The 27,511-nt window shown below is 52.6% G+C and overlaps 9 protein-coding genes across 9 annotated transcripts; 5 read left to right on the forward strand and 4 right to left on the reverse strand.

The window, feature by feature from the left end:
• Window positions 1–44: 44 nt before the first annotated feature.
• On the forward strand, window positions 45–962 carry N7459_004804 (uncharacterized protein; the record flags this gene model as incomplete). Its single annotated transcript, XM_056943988.1, has 1 exon — window positions 45–962. The coding sequence occupies one exon, from the start codon at window positions 45–47 to the stop codon at window positions 960–962; it is 918 nt and encodes a 305-aa protein (XP_056800871.1).
• A 1,850-nt stretch (window positions 963–2,812) lies between these two features.
• N7459_004805 (sister chromatid cohesion factor PDS5) lies at window positions 2,813–7,442 on the reverse strand (the record flags this gene model as incomplete). Its single annotated transcript, XM_056943989.1, has 3 exons — window positions 2,813–5,305; window positions 5,355–7,028; window positions 7,104–7,442. 3 exons carry the CDS (start codon window positions 7,440–7,442, stop codon window positions 2,813–2,815), a joined length of 4,506 nt encoding a protein of 1,501 aa, XP_056800872.1.
• Window positions 7,443–9,185: 1,743 nt separating this feature from the next.
• N7459_004806 (MFS transporter) lies at window positions 9,186–10,799 on the forward strand (the record flags this gene model as incomplete). Its single annotated transcript, XM_056943990.1, has 2 exons — window positions 9,186–9,838; window positions 9,902–10,799. The coding sequence occupies 2 exons, from the start codon at window positions 9,186–9,188 to the stop codon at window positions 10,797–10,799; spliced, it is 1,551 nt and encodes a 516-aa protein (XP_056800873.1).
• Window positions 10,800–11,446: 647 nt separating this feature from the next.
• Window positions 11,447–14,217, reverse strand: cdc48 (AAA family ATPase CDC48; the record flags this gene model as incomplete). Its single annotated transcript, XM_056943991.1, has 5 exons — window positions 11,447–12,036; window positions 12,092–13,583; window positions 13,655–13,904; window positions 13,978–14,115; window positions 14,168–14,217. The coding sequence occupies 5 exons, from the start codon at window positions 14,215–14,217 to the stop codon at window positions 11,447–11,449; spliced, it is 2,520 nt and encodes an 839-aa protein (XP_056800874.1).
• A 990-nt stretch (window positions 14,218–15,207) lies between these two features.
• Window positions 15,208–15,894, forward strand: N7459_004808 (gamma-glutamylcyclotransferase family protein; the record flags this gene model as incomplete). The annotated part of the gene is made up of 1 exon (XM_056943992.1): window positions 15,208–15,894. One exon carries the CDS (start codon window positions 15,208–15,210, stop codon window positions 15,892–15,894), a length of 687 nt encoding a protein of 228 aa, XP_056800875.1.
• A 587-nt stretch (window positions 15,895–16,481) lies between these two features.
• Window positions 16,482–18,981, reverse strand: N7459_004809 (SWI/SNF chromatin-remodeling complex subunit SNF5; the record flags this gene model as incomplete). Its single annotated transcript, XM_056943993.1, has 2 exons — window positions 16,482–16,934; window positions 16,993–18,981. The coding sequence occupies 2 exons, from the start codon at window positions 18,979–18,981 to the stop codon at window positions 16,482–16,484; spliced, it is 2,442 nt and encodes an 813-aa protein (XP_056800876.1).
• A 1,413-nt stretch (window positions 18,982–20,394) lies between these two features.
• N7459_004810 (uncharacterized protein) lies at window positions 20,395–20,706 on the reverse strand (the record flags this gene model as incomplete). Its single annotated transcript, XM_056943994.1, has 2 exons — window positions 20,395–20,549; window positions 20,592–20,706. 2 exons carry the CDS (start codon window positions 20,704–20,706, stop codon window positions 20,395–20,397), a joined length of 270 nt encoding a protein of 89 aa, XP_056800877.1.
• A 626-nt stretch (window positions 20,707–21,332) lies between these two features.
• N7459_004811 (curved DNA-binding protein (42 kDa protein)) lies at window positions 21,333–22,872 on the forward strand (the record flags this gene model as incomplete). The annotated part of the gene is made up of 5 exons (XM_056943995.1): window positions 21,333–21,360; window positions 21,508–21,591; window positions 21,646–21,750; window positions 21,817–22,629; window positions 22,691–22,872. The coding sequence occupies 5 exons, from the start codon at window positions 21,333–21,335 to the stop codon at window positions 22,870–22,872; spliced, it is 1,212 nt and encodes a 403-aa protein (XP_056800878.1).
• A 1,164-nt stretch (window positions 22,873–24,036) lies between these two features.
• N7459_004812 (putative PHD finger domain protein) lies at window positions 24,037–27,302 on the forward strand (the record flags this gene model as incomplete). Its single annotated transcript, XM_056943996.1, has 2 exons — window positions 24,037–25,796; window positions 25,856–27,302. The coding sequence occupies 2 exons, from the start codon at window positions 24,037–24,039 to the stop codon at window positions 27,300–27,302; spliced, it is 3,207 nt and encodes a 1,068-aa protein (XP_056800879.1).
• Window positions 27,303–27,511: the final 209 nt, after the last annotated feature.

Here is a 27,511-nt window from a genome sequence, read left to right on the forward strand (position 1 = left end):
TGTGAAGCCATCAATTCAACCAGATGCCCCTTGACACATCCGAGATGGGGCTTGAGACACTTCCACCAGAACTTCTCGAAACTACCCTTCTACTACTGGACGAGCAGACCCTCTTACTGGCCCAGCGAGTTTGCCGAGGGTGGTGGAACTGCATTCGACAGTCCGTGGCCATCCAGCAAGCACTCTTCTTCCAGCCCACTCGATCATCTCATACCAGTCGTCGCAGAAATCCTCTACTGGAGACCCACTTCCCATACTGGTTCCCCGCCGATGACCGCAGTTCAGTGCGCACTGCCCACGGGGCCAAGGATATGCAGCAGTTCCTGGAGCGCAAGTCGACCTATCTACGACCAGATGCAAGCTGGCGTCGAATGCTGGTGCAGCAGCCCCCCGTGTACTCTCTGGGGTGGACGGAACTCGACGGAACTGAACTCGGTATCGTATTGGCAAAGCGTTGGTATATTCCACTCGATCCCGAGGATGGAGGTCTCCGTATGAAAACGCTCTACGATCTCCTCTTTTCCACATCCGAAGAAGAGAAATACTCCTTTTTTAGGATCTGCTGGAGCGGACATGTCAGTTCTTTGCCGCCCCTGTACCCTCACCCCGGTCCAGATCCAGATCCAGATCGAAATATGCCGATATCCCTGGGTGAGTTGGACCATGAGCGCTTAGAAGACAAAGACCGCTATCTGCGATTGCTCAAGGATGCTCTGGCAGCGTCAGACATTGTTCTTGAAACGTGGAATTCGCCCAGTCTCCCCCCTTCCCAGTGGATGAAATTCGGCGATGATCAGTGGACGTGGAGTCTCATGGAAAACCTCCAAGCTCCGGTTCAGCAGCGGGACGTGGAAAATCTGTGTAAGGCAATAGAGTTGAAGGATAAGGTTTTCTGGACTACGTTTGTAGAGACCTCATGTGGTCCATATCCTCTGTCGTTGGAGGATGATGCAGATCTATAGATTCCCTGCTATCAAGCTCACACATCGATAATAACATATTGGCCCGCCTTGTACTCAGAAATGTATTACACGCCAGAGATAATTCCAATTACACACGCAACTTCTCGTCATGGCTTCCTGCCTAATTCGTGCCCCAGGCAGAGTTGCACTTCTTTATCTTGGTAGCCGACGTTCGTTTGCAACTCTCAAAAATCCCCTCCGGCCAGCTCTGGAGGCATTCTCTTCTTTCCACTAAATATAATTATCATTATCATCATGATTATGACTTAGCCTCTAAAGAAGAGATTCAGATATTCTACATACCTTCGCCTTCCAAGTTCTTCATTCTCCGGGTCATGCTCAACGGACAATTTGGAGCTTTTTTTCATCACCTCCCGCCTTTGCGCTCCCTGCCTGGAAACTGACATTTCTGTCAACCCATATATCACCGACCGCTGATCAACGTCCAGCTATGGCCTGAGACCTCAACATGCGGCTGTATACAATCCATCCTAATTGAACTGCACACCAAAGGTTGTCTTCAGCTACTCTGGGTGTGGCCCAGCAGCAGCAAGCAGACCGGCGCGAAATGAGAGATGGGCTGCTCCGGTCTTCTGGACTCCGCCAGTATGTTTCTCCTTTCTATCCATTCACCAAGAAATGGATCTCTTCGAAGCAATGCTCGACCGAAAGACCCGGAAGGAAATTCTGATATAGCATGCGCTCGAGCTGACTATGTGCGCCTCTATTAATGCTCACCCTCTCGGGGTGACATTCGCATCCATGCCTCTTTGTTATCAGCCCTCGGCCTTGCTCACTGGTCATCTCATATCCACAGACAAAGATTTGGGTCATTGCCAAAGAGCCCGCCCGGTGATCCAAAGAAAGGGGCCAGTCTCTAGGGGGATTATGAGGCAAGATTTCCAATCTTACACCGCGATCAGTCAAAGAGGCAAGCTCAGCGAATACGAATGAGAGCAAGCACTCTCGCACCGTTAGACCCGAGAACATCCTATCTAAGCAGAGAAGCATAACAACGACAAAGCTGATGAAGCAGACGCGCCGCTTCCTCTATCCCCTCGGACGAACCAGGTCGGCGGTTTCATCGATGGATACGCGCCGAGCTAAAGCAATGGAGAAGGATGTGACGCATCAGAGAGTGAAGGTGATCCAGACGTCTGTACCTCTCGCAGTCGCGCACATCGACCGACGTGCGTCCGAACTAAGCAGTTCTTTGCATATCTCCTTCTGGCTATATTGGAACATTACTCGAGCGAAAAAAGCGTGGTCTTCTCTTTTCTTGGAGGTTCACCGGTCGACTCTGTATTTATAGTTTACGGATGTACGCAGCCATGTCCGAGATCTCACGCCGGAATAGAAATCGGGAGAAGGAATTAGTCTAGGATTTATTATTCTACCAATACGAGGAGCCTTTTTGAAGAGACATTCCATATCAATACTAAGTGACGCAATCCGAATGAGCGCGGATGAGCCGGTAGAAAACGGCAGGCCAGGACTAGACTAGATACATACAGGCCGATGATATTTGACTGGGTACTAGAAACGTGAGCTAGAAAACCTGAAAGTAAAAGGGTAACATATCATGGGAGCAGAAATAGAGTGGATTCAGCAGGCTGATGGAAACATCAAAGCAGATTGGGTATACATTTCGAATGATCATCGACTGCAAGGAATCTTCAAAACAGGACGGGAGATATGGATAATAATAAGGGCGGTGCGGAACGGTGGCAGATAGATCGGAACGACATGCTGCATCGAACAACGGTGGCAATGAGAACAAGCATGACAGGGATGAGAAAGAAGAAGAAGCGGCTCTGGGGCTTCGCTTGCTGATATACTGTAATATTCTTTTATCCGCGTCGAGAGGATCGACGTGTCGGCAGAGTGGTTGTCACTGGCTTCGCACGGCTGCTCTTGGGCTCAGAGGCTCTTGCGCCTCGCTTGGGAAGGGCTGGAGTCGTGTTTTCCTTCTTGCTAGCTAGAGCACGTTTCTCCTTGTTCTCATCTTGGTCGTCGGCGCTCTCATGATCCTCCTGCATTTCTTTATCTTGATCATCATTGTCTTGCGCGGCATCGTTGTCTTCTTCATCCTGGTCTTGGTCTTGGTCCTGGTCCCACTCTTCCATCTCCATGTCTTCTTCATCGCTGTCCTTGTCTGCGTAGCTGACTTGGCTCTTCCTCGTGCCTCGACTGCTCCGACGGCGGGCTGAAGTGGGCACGTCTTCGGCTTTACCACCATCAGACGACCATTCATCTTCACCCTTACGTTTGCGTCGAGGAGCCTTTCCAGGCGTGCCAATCGATGAAGAAGACTTTCGGGGTGGACGAACGGACTTTTCCTTCTCCCTGCGAGGCTTCTTAGCAGAAGTGTTCCCGTTGGTGTCAAGGGACTCCGGCTTTCTCTTCTTGACAGAGCCGCCTTGGGCGCTTTGGGAAGCATTCTTGGATTTCATTGCATTCCGCACGACACGATCCAACAGATCATCCATCTCGTCAGGTAGGAAGTTCTTATCGGCAACGTCCTGGGCTTCACGGTGGCTAGTCATCGATGCAAAGAGGGAGCTAGGGACGCCCATTTTGCCTGGATAGGTCTGCAAAATATTGGTTCCTCCGGCCCCGCCACCGAACTTGTGTTGTTGAGAGTAAATATCAGCAAATCGCCTGATAGTGGCCTGGGCTAGATCGGACAGGGTGTGGAGACGAGTAGAGATCTCATCGGACTTGGTGATGCCATCGCGGAACTGTTTGACGCGCTGAGCGACGTGAAAGATCAGGGACATGTTGTGCTCATTCGCCACTGCAGAAAGATAGAAAAGAATGTATCTTGAAAAGTCACTCAGGTCACCTAGTTTGGTCGTCTCGTCTAGATCTTCAGAAGGATAGTCTGGGTGGTACGCAAGCAGGGACAAAAGACGCGAGAAGATCAATTCCATCACCATGGTTTGCTCGGTCCGCTTGCCACTGGCTTGCGCTTGCTGGGCAAAGAATGCAGCGCGAGATCGCAACCAGGTGAGGGTGCTCTCCTTGAGGCCGGTGCTGGGCTCGAAGGCAAGTAAACAAGGAACAATGTACCAGCGGTGTCCCAGGTGCGACCTTTGGACAAGCTTCTTCTTCAAATGATTGACAAATCCGCTTCGCACCGGCAGAAGCGGATCCTGGACCATCAAAGCGATTGCGTTGAAATTTTCCGGGTTCAGTAGATGATCACAGAGAACGCTAGAGGCACACAATTTGACCAGGGAATTGGCAGCCAGGAGGCGTAACCGCGACTTTTGCTTTGCCGGGGTGTCTTTCTTCTTGGAAAGTTCACCTTCACCGGCCACAAGTTTGTTCAAGGTGTCATAGACGGGCGTGGCATGTGCGCGGAAGTCATCGTCATCATCTGAGCCGTCCTTCGCCCGCAAGCGATTGACAATGATCTTGAGAGCCCACTCCTTTGCTTGGGTTTCTTCGTCGCTGGTCTCAGACCAAGTGTATCCTGCGTCTTTCTCAGGAGAGCGGTTGGTTAATAGGATCTGATTGATGGCAATGGAGATGATGGCGTCGCTTTCCTCGTCCGCTTCACGGGGTGCTAGGAAGTTCAATTGTGACAAGGCGGCAAGGCGAGTGAGGAAGTGCTCGGATCCGTACGTCCACTTCTTGACACATTTCTGTACAAGATCCTTCGCATACATTTCCTTGCGGTCAGTCGTAGCCATGAGGATTGAGACAGCATGCTTTGCAGAAATCGGCGAGGAGCTGTACAGGGCATAGTCCGTGAGAGCTTGCAGAAACTTGCGTTCCTTGGGAAGCTTGGCTGGAAGCTTTTTAGCAAAACCAGCGCAAGCCTTGAGGATCTCCTCGGTGCTGGCATCACCAGGAGCGTTAGCTTTCGGAGCTTGAGACTCAAGATCCTTACACATCTCCTGCACCTGTGCTTCTAGAACTTCTGGGTTCTGAGATGAAATTTGCTTCAACATTTCCTGGGCGGCATTGGCCAATCCATTCTCATCAGTTCGAGAGAGGCTCATGATCGCAGGGATGTGACTGCGGTTGAAAATCAAAGATCCACAGCGGTACAGAAGTGGAGTCAGGGTTTCAAGAAGTGGTGAGTTGTTGGCACTTTGGGCTCGCCGCTGCAGTTCTCTGATGGCCTTGATCACAGTGCGATAATCACTAACGGCAGCCATAGCAAAGCGAATGAGCTGGTAGCTGCGCCGATCATGAACCTTGGCAAATTTCCAGAGATCAGCTGATGCCCGTGAGGGATCTGGGAATGTCTTGGACAGTGAATCGACGATTCTCGAAAGTTGCGTCTTGGCTTGCTCTTCATCCTTGTCGACAACACCACCCTGCGAATTTATCTTGTCAAGACTTGTGTAAGAAAAGGAGTCTTCCCAGTGTTTAACTTACGTTGTACTTCTCGCAGGCCTCAAGATAAAGCGTCACAGCCGACCTCATGGACAACTGACGAGCCAGCATGACGAAGAAAACTCGACGTGCCTTTTCGTCCAAGCCTCGAAGCAATGTGAGAATACGGCGAACACGGATCTTGTCAACATCAGTCTCTTGATCGGGTTCGGAAGCCTGTGTTTCCTTCTGTTTTTGAGACTGATTTGAGCCTCCTCGGTTCAACTTCGTTTTGACCGGAGGGTAGCTAAGTGGTAGAAGTGTCTCAAACAACACACGATCGATCAGGACATGGATTTCCTGGTCGTTGGTGTAAAAGGCATCGAAAATCTTCGAGGGTGCATCTTGCAGGAGGGATACGACGGGCTGAGTATTCTGCTCAATGTCGCCAGCAGCCACGGCCCAGATCCGAGCTAAAATTTTCATCGCATGTTCACGCACTTGGGGCTTGCGGTCCTTTACTCGTTCGGCAAGAATTGCAAGCACCGAATCTGGTGATGAGCAGCCGCCCTTCAGTCCCAGTTTGTGGACCACATGAGTCAGTCCAAACTGGCCAACGGCATCCACCGCCGCGACACGGACTTTTTCGTCAGCATCTCGGAGCATGGACGCGAGACTTTGCACGAGTCCGTGCTCTTCACTCTCACTCAATCCAGAGCCTCCAGCGGAAGTCAAAAGAATGCGCCCGACGACCGTGGCCCAAGCTGCACGCACTGAGGGTGTTTTGTCGAGTCGGCGACTCAGGAAAGCATCATATGCGGAGCCGTGTACTTGAGAGAAGGGCTTGGGAGAAATGGGAGTGAGAAGAACACTAGGTTGGGTGATGTTCTGCGCGTATGCTTCCAACGTGACAGGTGGCCAGGCCGTAGGATCCATAGGTGGTGATGGTGGAGGCCCAGCGACACCAATTCCTGCAGCGAGATCTCCGATGGTCTGAGTGGCCAGCAGACGTAAGGCGATGGATTCTGCAGACAATTCGGCTTCGACCTGCGGGATGACATTCTGCAAAACTTCTGGGCAAGCACGCCAGAGCTCTCGAATCAGACGATGCGCTTTACTCAACTCCTTAATATCCTCGCCCTCTTCGTCCGGGTCGTCGAGGTTCGGCTTACGGACACCGTGCTTGTGTCCGTTTGTTTGGCCGGACGGAGCGGACGCATCAATGATGACATTGTTGAAATACTGGCTGATGTGGCTTGTCATTCGCTCAGGACAGGCCTGGCAAATTGCTTTGGCCATGTTATAAGCGGGTGGGTAATCTTTTAACAAGAGAGTGTCTTGCTTGGCATCGACTGGAGCATCAGCGCGTTTGGCCTTCTTGGAGTTGTCCAGCGCCCGAGGATCAACTCGCAGAAACTGAGCCACGATTGTATCCACCACCTCCGGAGCAAGGACCGGCGTTTCATCAATGACCGTCACCAGTAGTCGAGTCATATCAAATTCAACACCCTTTGCGACCTCCTCGCCAGTAGAAGCCTTTGAGGAGCCCGACACAATATCAAAGCAGCTGGTGAACAGAGGGACAATCAGAGAGTCGGGATGGTCGAGATCTGTCATCAAGACCACACTCTTGACCTCGGCGAGCGAGCCCAAGACGTAAATGTGTTGCGCATTGTAGGCATTGGATGGATCGGCCAGTGCGGGGATGACGGAGGTTACGATACACATGAAGATATCCTGGTGGAAACGATGTTAGAATAGCTCCTTTGATGCAACTAGTGCAATTGAACCCCATCCTCCCGGTAGGCGCACCTTCAGCTGATTCCTGGTAAACGGCGCATCCGGCGCGCAAAGTCGCAAGACATCGACGATGCAGCACGTAGCCCAGGCGCGGACACCTTTATCCTTGTGTGCGAGCAGGTGGGCGCTGGCGAGCTCCTGGGAGACCTTGCGTAGAGATTCTTTATCAATTTCCTCTTGTTCGAGCTTGCGCAGTTCCTGGGCGAGGGTCTGGAGGCGTTCGAGGAGATCGGCAATGGGAATGGCGGAGCGCCCCACGCGCCACGACAGGGGCTGGTTGAAGGACAGGCTGCGAAGACCGGTCTCTTCCTCGGCCTCATCGGCAGGGCCTGGGCGAGAGCGCGAAGGCATGATGGAGGGAAGGGCGCTCACATGGAAGATAAGAGAGGGAGAGGTCGACGCGGTGCAAAAAGGGTTTAAGTGGAGGTGGAGGTTGACCGCCCCGACGCGTCGCACGGGACCGCGTCTGCCCTACCGCGGCGGTTGTTGACACCACGCCAGCGTTGAGCATTATAGACATGAGTTGCGTTGGATTGAATAGACTCACTTTTCTAGAAGCCTACTCTCATCATGTTATGTCACTCTATGTGGAGCATCCTGCATACGGCTTCAGCTGATGCTGTTATATCAGCTGTCAGAACTCTGCTAGTCATCATCACCTGGCTGGAATGATTGCGCTCCTTGAAAGACGATCGAATAAGACTTTGGAGTAGAGATTATGCCATCCAGTTCCTTATTTCTTTTAGGACATAGTATGGTCAGTGGACAGCCCCACCGTGGAATAAGAGAAGCTCAAATGCACCCAGTAGGGTTGTCAGTCACGCCTATGGGTATACATATCACCAGTTCTGTGAATATTAGCTCATATCATTTACAAACATGCACTCCTGGCCTAGTTACCGGAATACCGATAGAACGACGACATTCTACTGGAAGAAATAAATAGATCCATAGCGACTGCTTCAGCACAGATCGATGGTATCGAGTAAGAGATTCACCTATTAATCTTCAGTTGTTCTCAGTCGATTCTGTGTAGGCCGAAGCGTGAGATCTACCGGAGAGGATTCATGAGAAATTCACTATGGTGGCATATACAGAACACTTATGAAACGCAGCTAGCATTTGTACCGAGTTGTCCGCAGGCCGAATCCTCGGTCCATACATGCATGTAGATGATTGGGTCACAATGCAGTATGGAAGCCGAAAGGGGGCGTCAAGCAGACATCAAATGAGAATCCTGTGCAGTTCCTACCTTGGTATATGAGTGCGCAGGATTCAAGTCCGATTCTGTTGGATAATCAAAAAAGCAAGATCCACCCTGGGAACCCTGATCGATAATAATAAGACCAAAATCCCGTCAAATCCTCGGTCATTCGGGTTCGGCACCTGCGCGACACCGAACGACCGAACCACGTTCTCGCTCTGAATTTCTCCGACTTGCACGCCATCGGGTGGCGCTAACGGTTTGTGTCGCTCGTCACTTGCTTACTCCCTGGTCATCCTGCCTGTGACTAACGAGGAACCGGTTAGAAGCTCAGATTTTTCTACCATGATTCGTCGGTCCGCACCCACAACTACTTATGACACTTGCCATGACGGAAGCCCGGCAAGATGGTTGGAAATCAGCACATCTGAACTACTCGTGTTTCGGAGTTATAGACCACCGAACGCGGGCCACGGGTTTATCTACGGAAATATAGCTTGGACAAGTGGATATCGCGAGCGACCGAAATGCGGATCCAGCAAATGACATGGCAGTCTCCACCGCCGGGAGGTTTTCGCACCTCGATCTTTCCCGTTTCGTTAGCTCCGAGCCTAGAGAGTCCAGAAGGTCTAATGGGCCATGGCAGCTTAAATTAAACCCCGTGCCCACCTCGAGGGTCCCCCCTGGATCCTGCATACTTTGATATACTTCATCACCCAACATTTATCGTGGGCTTTGTCTGTCGGCATCACACTTTAATTCCGCTCTAGTACACCCACTCGTTATCTGATCCGAAGCCGTATTGACGACATCCCCTTGACACGCATTTATCTGGACTCGTGATGAGTACCAACCAATTTGAATCAACAGCGACGACTCCTCGGCTCAGTATGGAGCCACGCGAACATCTCAACGAGCCCGTTGTGGCGGCCAGCATGCCCGATGTAGAAAAGAAGGAAGTACCGCCGCCATCAACACAGGAGACCGACGTCGAATCCGCACAGAACCAGCAGCCACCAGAGAAACCTGCCGAGAAGGACCCTAATCTCGTCGAATGGGATGGCCCTGATGACCCTGAAAACCCTCAAAATTTCTCCAGGCGGCGCAAGTGGATCATCACTGTGACAATGTCCACCATGACCATGTGGATCACCTTTGCCAGTAGTGTCTTCTCTACCGCAACAGAGGTGACCGCGAAGGAATTCAACGTTTCCACCGAGGTCATGATCCTCGGGACCAGTTTGACGGTCTTTGGCTTTGCTCTAGGCCCTCTCTGCTGGGCGCCATTAAGTGAACTGTACGGTCGTCGACTGCCGCTCTTCTCCGGCTATGCCGTCTTCGCTATCTTCCAGATACCTGTGGCTGTCGCCCAAAACCTCGAGACCATCATGATCAGCCGGTTCTTGATAGGAGTCTTTGGCTGCTCTCCCCTGGCCGTCGTCGGCGGTGCGATGGCGGATATCTGGGACCCTGTTGACCGCGCCGTCGCAATTGCCATGTTCAGCTCGGCCACTTTCCTTGGCCCAACTCTCGGTCCTATCATGTAAGTTCTGACAGTGCATAACCTTCAATCTGCTGCTTGCCCAGTCACTAACTCAATATGCAGCGGTGGTTTCATAACCGATTCCCATCTTGGCTGGCGCTGGACTGCCTGGATCACCTTGATCGCCTCCGCATTCTTCGGTCTACTCGCCCTCATCATTGTCCCCGAGACCTACGCCCCCAAGCTGCTTCAGAACCGCGCTGCTCGCCTGCGCCAGGAGACCCGCAACTGGGCTCTCCACTCCTTCCTCGACGAGCACAAGCCGACGCTGAAGGACATCGGAAACAAGTACCTGCTGCGGCCCTTCCAGATGCTCTTCACAGAGCCGATCTTGGTCTGCATCACCATCTACCTCGCCCTGATCTACGGTATCCTGTATCTGTTCTTCGAGGCCTACCCCATCTCCTTCGGTGAAGTGCGCGGCTGGACACACGAGGGCGTCGCCGCACTTCCCTTCATCGGCATCATGATCGGTGTCCTGATGGGCGTCGCCCTGATCATCTACACCACCAAGACCAGCTTCGCCCGCAAGCTCGCCAAGCACGGCCGTGTCGTCCCGGAGGAGCGCCTGGTGCCCATGATGATCGCCTCCGTCCTCCTGCCCATCGGCCTCTTCTGGTTTGGCTGGACCTCCAAGGCGTCCATCTCGTGGGTGCCGCAGGTCATCGCCGGTGTCCCCATCGGCATGGGTATCCTGGTGATCTTCATGCAGGGTCTGAACTACATTATCGACGTGTACATGATGTTCGCGAACTCGGCCATCGCCGCCAACACGCTCATTCGTTCCACCCTGGGTGGTGCGTTCCCGCTCTTCGCCACCCAAATGTACACCAATCTAGGCGTCGACTGGGCCTCGAGCGTGCTGGGATTTATTACCATTGCGATGATTCCCATTCCAATCTTATTCTTCTTCTATGGCGCTAAGATTCGCGCTATGAGTCGCTTCAGTCCGAAGTTCTAGAACGGTTGTGTCTTAAGACCGGATGCCCTCGAGCGGACACCCTGTTCCTTGTACATGCCATCATCCTGAAAACTTGATCATCTCCTGCACGGCCGGCGTTGGCGTTGCTTTTTTTGACTCTTTTGACACTGCGTTATTTTGACGACCCACGTCATCTGCATTGATAATGGACTAATAGGATAGACTAGAAGACAAATCTAATGGTACTCAATCCAACAACCATCGCCTTCATTAGTAGAAAAGGTGAACTCGGTATCCGTTTTGGTAGGTGGCTAAGCCAGAGCAGTCAGTGTTCTTGGATCGAGGATCCCTTCATCACCGAAATAGAGCGGCAGCTGAGCGATCAACCTCATTTTCCTCCCGGAATACTTTCCTAGCGCTGGATCTACAACTACAAAAGAGGGATGAATGATCCAACGTAGAAATTTCTCCACTGTATCTGCTATTATGGCACATTGTATGAGGGCAAAGAGAAAAAAGAACTAGTCGAAAGAAGACGGGGACTACGCCCAGATCTTAAAACCAAGTTCCTTAACGTCGAGAAGCGAATCTAACCATGTTGGGTCTTCAGCGCAGGAACCCCGATCGAGACTGAACGGCCCAAAAAACAGAAATCGTCAACTCAGAGCGGAAATAAAAGTACCCATTTAGTCGTAGAGGCTGTCATCATTGCCGGCTTCGCCGAAGGTGTCATTGTTCTGCACCTCCCCGGCGGAGGGGAAGCGGAAGAAGCTGCTGCCTCCAGAGTTCTTCAAGCTCTGGGCGAAAGCCTCGTAGCGGCGGATTTCGACGTCGCTAACTGAGCGGCGGGCTGACTTCATAGCCTCCTCGAAGTGGGCGCGCGTCAGCTCCGGCACGGGGTCCTCCTCGTCCAGGTCTGCCTCGTCACCCATGGTAACATCCTCACCAGCAGCCTCACGCTGCTTTGTGCGCTCAATGTCCGCAGAGATAGCCTCCTTGATGGCAAGCTTGACGGCACGCTGGGTCACGAAGCCAAGATCGGCACCGGAGAAGCCGTGGGTCTTGCTAGCAATGAACGACATGTCGACATCGGAGGCGACAGGGGTCTTGCGGAGCTGGGCCTTGAGGATACCCTCACGAGAAGCCTGGTCGGGCAGAGGAACGTAGACAAGGGTGTCGAGACGGCCGGGACGAACCAGAGCAGCATCTAGCTGCTCTGGACGGTTGGTAGCACCAATCACGAACACGTTCTTCTTGGACGTCATGCCGTCCATTTCTGTATTCAAAATTAGTGGATGTGGTTAAGTAACAAATACTTCTGGATAACTTACCGGTCAAAAGCTGGTTGACGACACGGTCTGAGGCACCACCGGCATCACCGACAGAGCCACCACGGGACTTGGCAATCGAGTCCAGCTCGTCGAGGAAGACAACACAAGGAGCGGCAGCACGGGCTTTGTCGAAGATGTCACGGATGTTGCTCTCAGATTCACCGAACCACATGCTCAGCAGCTCAGGGCCCTTGACCGAGATAAAGTTTGCAGCGCACTCGTTGGCAACAGCCTTGGCCAACATGGTCTTACCAGTACCAGGAGGACCGTAGAACAGAACACCACGAGAAGGCGAGAGACCGAACTTCTGGAACATCTCCGGGTGGTCCACAGGATACTGGACGCTCTCGATAAGTTCGCGCTTGACCTCCTCCAGACCACCGATGTCGTCCCAACGGACGTTGGGGACCTCAACCACAGCAACCTCGCGGAGAGCGGATGGGTTAGAAACACCAAGGGCATATCGGAAGTTCTCCATGGTGACACCCAAAGAGTCGAGGACCTCAGCATCGATGGTGTCCTCATCAAGGTCGATCAGATCCATCTTCTCACGGATCTGCTGCATGGCAGCCTCAGAGCACAGGGATGCTAGATCAGAACCGACATAACCGTGCGTTTCGGCGGCAATCGTCTCGAGATCAACGTCCTCACCCAGCTTCATGTTCTTGGTGTGGATCTGCATGATCTCCAGACGGCCCGTGGGGTCTGGAATGCCAATGTCGACCTCACGATCGAAACGACCGAAACGACGGAGAGCGGGGTCGATGGAGTTAGGACGGTTGGTAGCAGCCATAACCACCACATTGGAACGGGCCTTCATACCGTCCATGAGGGTCAGGAGCTGCGACACAACACGGCGCTCCACCTCGCCGTTCGTCTTCTCACGCTTAGGAGCGATCGAGTCGATCTCATCAATGAAAATAATAGCAGGAGAGTTCTTCTCAGCCTCCTCGAATGCCTTACGTAGGTTGGACTCGGATTCACCAGCCATCTTGGACATAATCTCGGGACCATTGATGAGGAAGAAGAATGCGCCGGTCTCGTTGGCAACGGCACGAGCCATCAGGGTCTTACCAGTACCAGGGGGGCCGTACATAAGGATACCACGGGGTGGTTTGATACCGATGGACTTGAAGAGCTGAGGGTGGCGAAGAGGCAGCTCGACCAGTTCACGAATCTGAGCCATCTGTTTCCGACAACCACCGATATCGTCGTAGCCAACCTCGTTGAGGTTCCCTTCCTCATCTTCACGCTGGATCGGCTCGCCCTCACAGTGGATGATGGTGTCTTGTGCGACAATACCGTACTCTGGAGGGTCGACCTCAACTACCTTAAATTCCACCTGTCTCATGCCACCTCGTACTGTGAACAGATCACCTTGTCTGACGGGCCGATAGGCCTCGCGGAAGTAAGGAGCGAGGAAGACATCGAAGATGGAGCCAGTCAGGCCCTCGATGGTATCAGCAATAGGTAGGACAGCGATGCGCTTGGCCTGTGCGTAGAAAGTGGAAATTAGTCAACGCTCACACGAAGACTGCCAAAGGTAGGGAATATCCAACGTACATATTTAATATCAGGGCAAGGGTGCACGGTGATGATATCGCCGTGCTTGACGCGGAGGTTGTGGCGCACAACTCGGTTGAGGCGGGCACTCCCGTCATCGAGATCATCATCGGCCAGGACGATCAACACGGTGTCCTTGCGCTTCTTGCCCTTGACCAGCACCGTATCACCTCGGAAGAGCTGAAGAGTCTCCATGGTATTGTTGGAAAGAGCGATTACCGAGTTGTCATCATTCACGGCATCCGTCACACTGTTGATGAGCTGTCAGCTTCCATCCCGACATCAGATCAGAGGTTGCCACTTGGCCCGATAGAGTCCCATACATCAATGAGTTGGGCTTCTTCTTCTTCTTGAGGATAGCGGTTGAGGTGTCAAGCTCCTGGCATATTTTGTTAGCATGGTGCGTACGGTGTGTTGCGTTGGTCTGTCTAACCTCTTTCTTCTCAGCACCCGAGGCATCCCTAGTACATGTTAGCGATGAATTATTAACACTTGGCGCAAAAATTCACGTACTGAAGATGAACCCTCTTCTTGTCATGGGTGTGATCCGGCTCAGACGACATCTTGTAAGATCTGAGGAGTGAGGGTTCGATGGGAATCAAGCTTTGGAGGGGACGGAAATGGCGAGATGTCCACTATCGAGCTGATGGGCAGCTCCAGGAAACGAAGTTTGATGGAGAGGAATAAGGAACGGTGATGGAGATGAAGGGATAACCAGCAGACCAGAGAGGGGATCTGACGGCGACGAGAGATGGCAGGAGGTTTGAGAGAGCTCCCAGGTACCCGGCGTGTGACGATATGTGATGACTTAAGCACTCTTATTATGTCAGCCAACGTTGTCACGAGCGAAGCCGATGGAATTTGGTCGATCTTGATGCCTTGGTGCCTGAGGATGGGGGCACCCTCGCTCGCAATTTGTGATGCACGCACCAGGGTGGCTCTGCTGTACCCGGGTGAGTGTCAGCGCGGCCCTTCTAGAAATATCCACGCCCCGATGGAGAAACTGGGTAAAGGGGCTCTTTGGCTGAATATTTTCACTGAGCGAGTTGCCTTCCAGGCACCTATTTCCACGGGTGCGAGAAGCCATCATGTCCTTGGGGGCGTTCTGCTTCGACCATGGTTCTCCAGTCGTAAATGCTCTTGGTCGTTTGTGAAAAAGAAGCTATGCCTATTTCTTTCATTGAAAGATTGGTCTCCGAGCTTCATGTTGGTCCTTCAATGTCTTGTCAATAAGTTTCTTTTTATCGGGACGCATCCTTTGCTTGCGGTGCTGTCCATGTATTGGCTGGGTATCGCCTTCGTAGAAACTACATGAGCAGGCAACAAGAACGAGATCGTTGATAAATTCTCGCGTCATGGCACTTGACCTGCCGCCGTATACTACTTGCTTTGGTTGAAACAACCGTTCCAACGATCAACTTTGCGGCCCTATACCGATCGATCTGCCAGCTTTAACAGATTCACCTTGTCAGAACCTCCCAATTCCCTCTCCTCGTGCTCGCTTCGATTTTAAGAGGTGGCATTCACTTTTTGTGTGATCATGCTCCGTAGCTATGGAATTGAAGCCATGGTATCCCAGAGATTTTAAACTGGCCCTAAGCAACACCTTCTCGGAGGACGATCTGTCCCTCTTGCTCCAGCAGCCTGGCAGCTCCCCGCGCTTTGTCTATGGGGTTCTCATGCTTCCATCTGTGCTCAAATACTATATCGATGCAGAGCCAGGATCCCAGATCCATCAATCCATGACTCCGGCAACGCTATTTGGTTACCAGCTGCATCGATTTTCTGAATGCAGTACGCCTGTTATCGCGCGCTCCTCCAACCCTCAAGCAGCTGTGGAGGGAATGCTGATCTTCAGTCTGGATGAGAAACAACGGAACGCAATATATGAGCTTGAAGGGGGCCTAATGTGTCTGGCCAATGTTCAAGTCGAGATCTGCCAGAAAGACGCTGCACAGGTGCACACTCTGCGAATTGTTGACGCCGGGGCATTTACATGGACCGACCCTCGAGTTGCCCTGGTGCCCATCCGCTCGACGTCATGGAGCTTTGATCATTTTCTGAAAGGTCCCTTTTATCAATACATGACGGACTCACAGCGTCGATCTTCCTCCAAGCTGCTCAGGTCGTCGGAGACAAATCACCCTTCAACAGGAGCGCGAAGGAGTGCTGGGCCCGTTGCCCAAGACCATGAATCTCATCTGTACTGTCTCAAGGAGGATTCTGGCTCTGTATTTTAGTGAACGTAGATAGCTACAACAAAGCAGGACAGTCTTCAATGGGAATAGTTACTACAAGCAAATTCTTTAATATGAATCCATGAATAGAGCACTGTCTGAAATATGCAGGTATTTTTTAGAGTTGTCCTCAAGTGTTGCAGAGGTAATTCCTCACTGTAAATCCCAAATGCGCGTTTAGGTACCAAATTCTCCATCACTGAGTTTTGGGTGCTACGCAGCTTGTCCAATTGGTCACGGTCTTGATGTCTTGATATCCCGCTACGTTAGGTTTACGTCTCCAACCGTCATGGTTTACCAGACATCGAAATACAGTCAGATGCGATGACACAACGCGCCTTTCATGATCAATAAACACTAGTCAATTCGCTCTGCCGCTGCAGACTGAAAACAGATCCTATACAACATGAAATCCACTGGAGCGGATGAGGAAAGACCAAAGTGTGGCGGTCGAACAAGGTGAGAGGAAGTGGGCGAACCAAGTGATATAACAGGAAAAAAGAATACAAGCCATTTTGAAAGAAGAGGCTAGAGTCAGAAGGTCTCACACAAGACTCCATGGTCATAACTTCATGATGGAGATTTATGACTTAGGGCTGAGGCCCGGTGGCAGGGGAAGGCGAAATGTTATGCGTGGCGGCTGCACCCAAGGCAGGGCTGGCGCTCGCTGAGATTGCCGCACCAGGAGCTGGACTAGCGCTGGCGCTGTGGGCAACATTAGGGTTGACAGGGACACCACCAGTCTTCTGTATGCGTTCTTCAACACGTTCCTTGTGCTGTCGGTTGCGAAGATGAACCTCAAAGTTGTCGACGGTCATGCCTGGACCGGGGGTGTACAGTTTTCCAGGGCAATCATGACAGCGGATTCGAGGAAGATACTGGTATTTAATCTTCTGGCCTGCTTGGAGATTGTTGGTATTGGGAACAGGTGCCAAGGTCTCCATGTCCACGGCGGAATAACGCATCACCCCTTCGAACGAGTCGTTAGGGTGAGATTGTTTTAACCGTTGAAGACCGGCCACGAGCCAGCTAGGTGGTGGGGGCTGGAAGGGCACATGGGTCAGCCAGCGACCAATTTCCGAAGGGTCAATATCTACTCACACCGGGAACACCGGGCTGGGGAGGGTTCGGTGCATCGACCGCGCCAGTCTGCTGGAGTCGCGTCGCTGCATGAAGCCGAGATAGCTTGTCGGATGGAGGCGCCATGATGTTGGGTGAAGCCTGCGCAGAGCTGGGCTGTGCGGAGACAATGCGCTGTCCATTCTTAAGGGCCACGAGTTTGTCTCGTGAAATCGCGAACTTCACAATCAACTTTTCCGGTTCCTCAATACTTTCCTCTCGGTAGTTTTGGCGTCGAGAAGATGCCCGAGGCTCGTGGGGTACCGGTTCTGGAGTAGCGGACTGTCCTAAGCTAGCACGCAGAGCTGCATGGGCGGCCGTTGCAGCACCTCTCATGCCTCGAGTGCGCGCGGTCCCTTGTGCAAGATTAGGCCCGATAGCTGGAGACCCGACAGAAGAATCATCGCTGTCAAAATCGTCTGACTCGTCGTCACGGTGACTGATCCCACGACGACGGCCGGAGCCAGAACGCTTTGTTACATTGCTCTCTTCGAAGGAGGCTGCCGAGTTGGGAATAACAGAGGAGACAATCAATGTCCTTATGGTGCGTTGGCGATCCTTCAAGTCTGGCAGAGCAGGGCCACCACGACGGTTGATTGAACGTTTCTGGCGGCGTTGTTCTCGTGATATCGAGATCTCAGTACGCTCGAGATCAGCCTCATTCAACTCGTACAGATAGGGCGTGTGCTCCTTGGCCGCTTGGTAAGGTCGGAAGGCAGAAGAGACAGGGGTTGGTAGGAAGGATGCACTAAGGTCAGGGTCTTCGATGGGGCGACCATCGAATGGGTGGGCGACAATGTATAAAGACTTGGTGAACAGTTGAGCTTGCTCGCGAATTGAGTGGGCGATAGCAGTGGTAAACTCGCCAGAGAGAGAAAGATCGTCGGTCATGCGCATGGCGAACTCCTCGGGTGAATTTTGAGGGTCATTGATGTCCCACTCAAACTGATCGATAAGGGTGTGTTGGCCAATGGTAATATTGAGCTTGATGAGAATGCGCATCTCATCATTTCGATAGGCTGAATATGGGAGATGGGGGTCGAGAGGCTCCTCGTGCATGTATATTTGGGGATAGTAGTCAATTAGCTGTTCTTGAATGCTTGAGGAGATCAGGCGCAAGAGTGGAGTGGATGTCTCCAGCGGAAGACCCAGATCTTCCACTAGCTTTTCAGCAAACAGGTCTGGTGACACAACGCGATCGTGGAGATTCCAGGTGAAGGTGTCTCGAATCTTGATTTTCTCCCAGTCGATATCAAGCCGGATGGGCACAAGGTCTTCAATTTGCTCATTCTGCACCTTCAAATCACGGCGTGATATTTTCAGCTCTCGTGTTTTCCGATTGCCGGGTCGGCGTCGATGGGATGGGTACAAGAGTTGTGGGTGTTGATTTCGCAGGTCCGTACGAGGGTTGCCGAACCCCTCATAGCCCATACCATACAACGCAGCGGGGTTTCCCTGGTTTTCGCGGCGTAACGCCAAGTAGAAATCGCGTTCTGTCCGCTTCTCCTGTAGCATTTCCTGGCTTGGATTCTGCCATGCGGCTGCAGCCGCATACTGAAATTCACGGTGGACATATTGCTCCAGCAGAATCTTGTCAACGGGCGTCTCACGCGTTCGAACGGCCATCGTCCCTGAGACATCGCTCGACGGAATCACAGACCCATCGCGCGAGCGTTTCCTGCTTTGTGCAGAGCCGTTGGTGCCATTCGAATGTGGTGTGCCATTCGATGTGTCATTATTGGAGTCCGCAGAGGGGGCTGATGCGGCCAATTGGGCCTTAGCATTCTGCTTGCCCTCTGCCACTACATCAGGCACCGGGCCATTGGTCGTTTGGTCTGCCGTAGTGTCAACGGAACTTGCACCGTCACCCATCGTGTCAGATGCAGCCGAGCCGTTCGGCACACCGGATTGGGAACCCGCGGGGGACTGCTCTGGGTGAAGCGACCCAGTCGCCAATTCTGGAGATGGCATGGTTGAATATGAGGAGGTTTGGTATGAAAAGCGAATGTCTCGGTGTCACTCGCGAAGTTATCGATAGGGAGCGGCACTCAACGCGACAGGGATAGCTTCAGGCCGGTTACGGCAGCATCGTTGAACGAAATCTAAAGCACACTCTCATTAGAGTCAGCAAATAGTCTGGGGTAATTGATAATCGATGCTCTGCCATTGTCGCGACCGCGCAACTCAGGTCACTCAGAAAGGATGTCGATCGATGGACGTGTCGCGACAGACGCATGTGCTAAGACACGCCACAAAACCGCGGACAGGAGCTGCGCGGGAGGTCGAATTCGGGCGGATTGGGATTGGGAAGCAAAAGCAGGTCAGGTTGGAAGTGAAGGAATACATACCGGAGCCAAAGGGGGGTGGAGGCCGATCGCGCTCTTTCTCTCACTCTCTTCACCGGGCACAGGCAAGACCAGAGCAGAATCCGATGGGTCTCGGGACGTGATCAGGTCGGCTGACCCCCGACTCTACGCGCAGTCACAAAATCCGTTTCTCACGAGGCGTTGCGATGCGCTGATGTTGAGGCGATGGTAGTTGGTTCCTCAGACCGCGGAGATGTAAGAAGTGCAGGTCAAAGGAGAGAGGATTACGAGATGTCCGCTCCCGGGCAAAAGCGAGACAAGACTCCAATGCCCCTTCCGCTCCCACAACCCCCTACGACTACAAAATGCGATTTCCAATTATCCGGAAAACTATCTACAGTCACTCTGGACTTTACCTCTGGAGTTCTATGCTGGTTGGGACACTCGTGCCTGGGCTGATTAGACGGCATGCGAGAGTCATGTGATCCCGTGCGATCGCAGGTTTGATGCCTGAAAATTGGCGAAATCCGCCTGTAGAATCAGGCCACTATCTTCTCGCTGTTATTTATGATGTGTACTTCCCAACCGAATCCTTGACATCGATTTCAAAAAGCCTACCTGTGCGATATTTAATTTATGAGCCGGAGATACTACAACCAAGCTTCACATTCGGATAGCTCGCTGGATACCTCCAAGAAAGTCAGCTATGTATAGTACTGACCGAGGTAGGGCATTGAAACTAAGCACCGCCATGAGAGTGTAACCAGGTATCTGACAATATCTCGGAGATGTGATGGTCGAACCCTCCTTCTATGCAGTCGACGCCACAATGAATCGACTTCCATGTAGGTATCACGCAACTTGCCCCATTTACCTAGGTAGTCAATTCAAAGTAAGCCTCCTGATTCTCCTCGTCACTCGAGTCCCCAGCCAAGAATGCCCCCGAAATTAGACCCTGATGCTTCTATGCGTGATATCCTCGATCCTTGGTGTCAATAATGCACGCGGCCTCCAACCGGGACCGGGGCCCCTGGTCATCCAGGTGCGTGTTCATGACAAGAATGGTATCGCCGCTCATTCAGTGGATAAAGATGGCGGTGGTCACAATGCCGATAGGAGCCGCGTCCCAGCCTTTGGAAGGCTCAGACAAGTTTTGGACAGCCTCTCGGTTTCCCAGCACTGCGGGTTCCAAACCGACAATCGGTAGAAGGTAAGTGACTATTCGCCGGCTTGCTGGCCATCTTGACCGACGCCAACATACGCCGATTTATGGACCGAGGAACTTGTCCTTGAGTTCAAGCCCGCTCACGTATTCAGGAGTCGTTGGTGAAGAGCATCCCACAGGCAGATGAATGACCTCAACTGTAGTGCACATCATCTTGGTGCTCATTCAGTAGCGATTATCCGCGCCCAGCCCACAATCCTTCCCCTTGGAATGAGGAAAATGTGGCATAGTGCATGTTACGGGTCGGCACACGGACCGAAAGTCTGGTGCCGGTCTCATCCTATACCACGCTCATACATAAACTGAATAGAGCTAACTGGTCTTCGGGGCTGTTGAAAAAAGGGAAGAAACCCATGGGGAAGAGAGGAACTTGAGGCCGGAGAAGAAAAGCGGCGGAGTGATCGGAGGTCCTGGGCGATCCCTGCTTCCTGGGTTCACAAATCTCCGGAATCCACACGAACCGGCAATTTCTCACATCTCTGCAAAGCAGGGTTCACTGCTGTTGCCCGGTGCTTGGTGCTTGGTGCTTGGTGCTTTGTATTTAGGTGAAGTCAGACACTCGGCGTTGCTTGAATGACGTCTTTGCCGGCCGTAACCCTAACCTGGCAATCTGGTGGCCTGAATCATCAGGCCTTCGAGTCGCTCCCCCACCACCGCTAAACGCTCGTTCGCTGCACACGACTTGCTCTTGATCCATTCCTCTCCAGCTCCTCGCGGATTTAGGATCTGCTGTCAAACCAACCCATCTTATTTTCCTCCTTGCATCACCTGCGAGGCCAATTTATCTCACAATGGCGGAGACCCAAGTTCCCGAGGTTGGTATGTAAACCGCCGTGCTGCTCCCGCGAAAGCTCTGACGTTTGTGGGCATGACGGCCGACAATGTCTTGAGCTTCGCGGGGGTCGTGAACAAAACCACCTATACATCGGACCATTTCGCAAACTGATTGATCCTGTTTTCCCGTAGACTACACCCTCAACAACCCTGACACCTTGACCAAGTACAAGACCGCCGCAGGTATTTCGCACAAAGTGCTTGAGGCCGTCGGTGGTACGTTGCGCTCCTCTCTGCCACTTCTTCATGCATCCTAACATGTTTCTGCAGCTCTGTGCCTGGAGGGTGAGAAGATTGTCGAGATCTGCCAGAAAGGTGACAAACTGCTCGACGAGGAAATCGCGAAGGTTTACAAGGGCAAGAAGATTGCTAAGGGTTGGTCTATTCCCATCTGAATCGAGCTGTTTATTTGCAATGCATACTAAATCAACGCCTCCAAAGGTATCTCGCACCCCACTACCATCTCGCCTAGCTCTTATGTGACCCCCTACACTCCTCTGGTGTCCGATGCCGCCGAGGCTGAGACCACCCTCAAGGCCGGTGAAGTTATCAAGATCCAGCTGGGTGCTCAGATTGATGGTTTCGGAACCATTGTCTGCGATATGGTTGTGATCGCCAAGAAGGACTCCGCGAAGGATGTTGTTACTGGCCGCGAAGCCGACCTTATTGTTGCTACCCACTACGCCAACGAGCTTCTGCTGCGTCTTATGGTTCCTCCCGGTCTTCTGGCCCAGGGTACCGACGAGGAGAAGCAGAAGGCCCAGGCCCAGAAACCTCCTACCCAGGCCCACATCTCCGCTCTTTTGGAGAAGGTTGCCAAGGCGTACGACTGCAACGTCGTCGAGAACACCACCAGCTGGCTGTTTGACCGCAATGAAATTGAGGGTAACAAGAAGATCATCTTGACTCCGAGCGACGGTGTTCGCGGTGATGGTGTCCCCGAAGTCGGTGAAGTCTGGGGTGTTGAGGTCGGTCTCAGCTTGGGATCCGGGAAGGTCAAGAACCTCGACCACCGTGCGACCCTGCACCGTCGTACCACCACCACCTACATCCTCAAGCGTCCCAGCTCCCGTCAGACTCTATCCGAGGTTGTCAAGAAGTTCGGCACTTTCCCCTTCAGCTTGCGCCAGCTTGACGACGAGAAGGCCGCCAAGGTCGGTGTTCTCGAGTGTGTTCGTGGCGGTGTTCTGCGCCAGTACGAGCCCGCTGGTGGCGCTGACAACCTTCCTGTTTCCCGTCTTCTGACCACTATTGGTAAGAATTGTGATATCATATAAAGCTGGGGTCTTGAAACATTACTAACCTTGTCTTGAAGCTATCACCAAGAACGGCATCACCAAGCTTGCTGCCCCCAACGCCCCCGATCTGACCCAATTCAAGACCGACAAGAAGATCGAGGATGAGGAGATCTTGAAGATCCTCGAGCAGCCCCTGGCCCGCTCTACTGGCAACAAGAAGAACAAGAACAAGAAGAAGACCACTGGCGGTGAAAAGTAAATGCATCGACGCTAGCGCTGCTGTCTTCTGTGCATTACAACTCTGATCTAATGCTGGACAACCCTTTCGATCTGCAAACGACAATAGGAGAAAAAAAAAGATATCCATGACGAAGTTCCCATCGGACGATACGAATTTCCTGCAATTAAAATAAAAAAGAAAAGTAGGTGACGATTGATTTCGTGTGGGTGTGGAGAGAATTGGCAATGTCATTCATTGAGAATTTCAGTATATACCGATCGAATCGGCGATGTTGCAAGCCAAAGCATTTGGAGACTTTCTGTCTGGCATGTCTGCCATGTAATTAACGGCGAGAACAGAAAGCCATAAGCCAAATGGAGACGTTTTGAGTCCATTCATTGGAGGTCATGATCGAGCCGGATACCGAGGCATGTGTAGTTCTACCCACCTTATATCGTATATGGATAGTATCTTCTTGCCCATTTGAACCCCATCGTCTCTCGGGCTGAGCAATTTTAGAGTCGACCTTCCAGAGCTTCTATAGAATGCACCCGAAGTGATTTCGTGCAATAAATCTTCGGATACACTTTTGACAGCTTTACCAATTTACTGCCGCGCTTGTCCTTCGTTGCCTAAGATTCTTGAGCAAAGAGCTAACCACCTTGTTCCACAAGCCTCGGCCTACCCTCCAACGGCCCATGCTGTCTAGTGTATCGCAATACAGACAAACTGAAGTTAAATTAGACGTAAAGCAGCAATGATAAAATGTCTAATGCTTCTTTCTGCTTCACTTTGCGGCTTGAATATACTATCAGACTTCGTCGTTCCTCTCTATTCCCGTGGTACTTTCTTTTCTGTCCTTATCTATACCAATCCATCAGCGTTGAACCCAGAATCCTCTGAATTCCCTCAGTTTCTTTCCTCTCAATTCAGGGAGACGACAGTGCACTTTCTATGACATTCAAGAAACCTTCGGATGCATTGAAGCCCATCTCTGACTCGAGACTTCAATATAGCCCAAGAGACCTCTTTGGTATAAAAACCTCTGATTTCTGTCAATTTTCAAATTAAACTGATCTCAAACTGACAGCTTATATCAATAGAAATCCTTGCAGAGAACGCCGACGTGTAAGTGACAAAGTAGGGAGTTAGGGTTCATTGCGCGTGGCGCTAACCCTAGCCAGGCCGCTTCCGCCTCCCGCGATGCGGTACTTTACTCGATCCTCCGTCCGCCGGCCTAATTCTCAACCCGCTGAAACCGCGAAGCCTCACCAGCCCCAGCAAAAAAGTCCGCGTCGAAAACGCGCCAATTTCGCGCAGATAGACAATGCGCCCGTGAACGGACCCGTTGCGCAGACCATCCAGACTGTATGGGAGGAGCCTCCCTTGGCACGCGCGCGCCCGACTTGGGCGGATGCCGATTCCACCAGCACGCCACAGGACAACGAAATCCTCAAAACCATGAAGCCGATCGGGCAGTACCCATCTGTTGCGGAGTATAAAAGCGTTGGCTTGACGCCTCCGCCCAAAGATGTCCGGAAGCGCCACTTGGAGCTGGCGTCGCGCACCGACGACTCTGAAGATCCCATGACCGATATCCCGATCACGCCTGTCGCGGAGGAAACAATACTGTCGGATGCCCCGCGCATTGATGATGAAGATGAACCTTTCAGTGGGGTGGAGAATTCACTAGATCTCAAAGGCACTGGTGAAACGGTGGCTTCAGAGGATGTAGTGAATGATGTGGACGATGCTATTGATACCACCAACCTTGCAACTCCTGTTTCTGAAGCCCTTGGGCTTCAGACTGTTCATCATTCACTTTCTCCTGTGGATACGCCGCTTGATACTCCTGCAGATGAGGTCTTGACTGATCCTATTTTAACCGCTCCTCCTACTCATCTCACCGCACCAGATCTTGAAACCCCCCTGCACCAAACCCAAACCCCTCCAGCTACAGCATTCGCTGACGGCATGGCCTCTGAGTCTGAGAACGTTGCCAGCCGCGACTACGTCGCTGTGCTGAACTCACTGCCTGATCCTCCGTCCAAGACCTACGATGTTCATCAACTGAAGAAGGTTGTGGAGCATGCCATCTCGCACTCTGTCAATCTGGGCGACGATGATGTTGCCCTGAGCCTCGTCCATTTTTGGTCTGATATCGACAGTGATGACTTCAAGCTCTCACTCATCCACAACATCGGCCGCAACGATACTGACCACAACCTTGAACTTGCTTTGCGAACCATGCTGCGCCACTCCGTCGGTGTTGCAAATGCATGGTACAAGACCTACACGAAACACCAAGCCATGATGCTGGCCCGTCACGATTCGGGCAGCGAGTCCAGTTTGTCATCCGCCAAATCCCTTGAAGCGGAAACACTTGGCCAGAGTTCGTTCAAGGTTGCCGACATCTATCGCGACACCAGTGGTCCCAAGCTTGAGGAGGCTTTTGTCAGTGGCAAAACCAACACTGCTCCTCTCAAGCGGCCCAAGAAGCCATGCCGCGTCAACGAGAACTCTTTCAAGCGCAGACGCGACTGGGAAGCAGACCCCACGATGGAGGAGTCTCTCCGCGAAAAACGAGCGCGTCTTGCCAAGATGGTGGAGCCTGACAACGTGTTGGCTATGGACAGCTCCCTCCGGCCCCAGCGAGGCCAGCCAGAAGCTATCGAACAATCTCACACCCATGACTCCGACGAGGAAGCTCCGGCTTCTCCTTCAGCTTCACGCTCGCAACGATCCCCGCAAGAGCGGCGGAAGCAGAAGCAGAAGGAAAAAGAGAAGCGACGCCAGCAAGAGCAAGAGCGCAGAATGCGGTCCCGTCCGTCTACCAGCCGTGGCCGATCGCTCTCCGTCGACACTACGATTTCGGTCAACTCGGCTGCCTCCAACTCTTGCTATTCAGACCGCGTCAACGAATGGGACTCCGGCTTTCCCCGGCGGCAGATGCCCAATTCCATGTATGTGGCCCCTTTGTTCAGCATGGTTCTTTCTTCTCGATACTAACATTCACCCACAGCGAACCACCTGAGAACATCGACAACTGTTACAAATGCGATGGCGGTGGAGAGCTCCTTTGCTGCGACACTTGTGAAAATGCATTCCATTTCAGATGTTTGAGACCGGCCATGGATCCCAAGAATCCTCCCAAGGGCGAGTGGTTCTGTCCGAAGTGCAACGCTCGCAACTCCTTCACTACTGCCATTGCCTACGGCAAGCATAAGAAGAAGACGGAGTACTCCCCACCAACTGATATCAAGGAATACTTCGCCGGGGTCGGTGAGCGCATCCAGTTCGACCCGCTCAACCCGACCGACCTGAAGAACCAGCGCTATTACACCCCCGTCCCCCACCTGCCACGTCTGACTAAGCCGCCGAAGCAGCCAGTTCCTACGCCTGCCTACAACGATCCCAATCTGCTGAAGCTGATGGAAAACGGGCATGTCATTCTCTGCAACCGGTGTGGGAAATCTTCTGGAGGCGATCGTCCGATCATTCGTTGCGATTACTGCCCCAGCCGCTTCCACCTGGATTGTCTCGACCCTCCCCTTGCTAACCCCCCCAATCCTCGCACGGGTTGGATGTGCCCCAACCATGTCCGCCCCGATGATATGATCATTACCAAGATGGTTGACGGTCATTTGCATGAGCGCCGAGTGCGGCGTCCTAAGGGTGCGGTCGCAGTTGATGTCGATATCCTTGCTTCCGACGACCACACGGAGACTACCTTTGACGAGGAGTGGCGGGAGAAAAGGGTCCGTCTCCCTGCGGGTGATCTCGTCTTGAATTTCGTCACTGCTGTTCGAGAAGACAGCCAACGCCGTGAGCGCGAGTATTTCAAGCGTGTCGCGGAGACTGCTGTCACCATTGCGAAGCAGTTAACTAGGGAGGCTCTTGCTGGCATTGGCGTCCCAAGTTCTGCCGCTGTTATCCCAGCTCAAGGTCTTCCTGCCGGTCTGGCGCAAAACATCAACGATGCTGTGCAGAATATGCAAAGCGGTACTATTCCTGACGAACAATACGAAGCCGCTGCTTCTCTCCTGAGCCTTTCTCGAGGCCCGCCTATATCTACGGTCGGCGTGAACCAGGCTGTCATTTCATCTGACGCCGCTGAACCTGCCTCTACACCTGACGAAGTGGCTGCTGCAGCACAGCAAGAAGAAGCTGCTCCTGCCGTTGCTGCCAGCATCAAAATCGGCGATTCCGAAGAAGGCACTTCTGACGCACAAGAACCACCTGTCTTGAACACTCGGTCCCTTGCCGCCTCTCCATCCCGCCAGTCTTCTAGACGTCGCAAGGCACCTTCAGCCAACCGGTCTTCCAAGTCTGACACGGACACCCTTCCACGAACCCGAGCATCACTCTCCAGAGTCTCCCGAAAGACAAAGCGCACTCGCACCGAGTCCTCCGATCCGGCGGGCGAAGAAGAACCGGCTCAGAAGCGCCAGCATACGGATTCCGATTAATCCTCTCTCCGTGAGGACCGAGAGCGGACATTCTTCCGAATTGTCCGTACACCTGGTGAGGATGCCGCGCATCAAACTTTCCATGCCATTTCCTTTTTCAACGGGACAGCCAGAGACACCGGCGAACCCCTTTCTGCCAGAATCACCCCTTCCTATCCACCCCTTTAATCATTTTCAACCTCTCCATCAGCACATAACCAGGGTCATCC

The sequence above is a fragment of the Penicillium hispanicum genome (assembly GCF_028827665.1).
Source record: "Penicillium hispanicum strain IBT 35686 chromosome Unknown utg000004l_segment0_segment0, whole genome shotgun sequence".
NCBI lineage: Eukaryota > Fungi > Ascomycota > Eurotiomycetes > Eurotiales > Aspergillaceae > Penicillium > Penicillium hispanicum.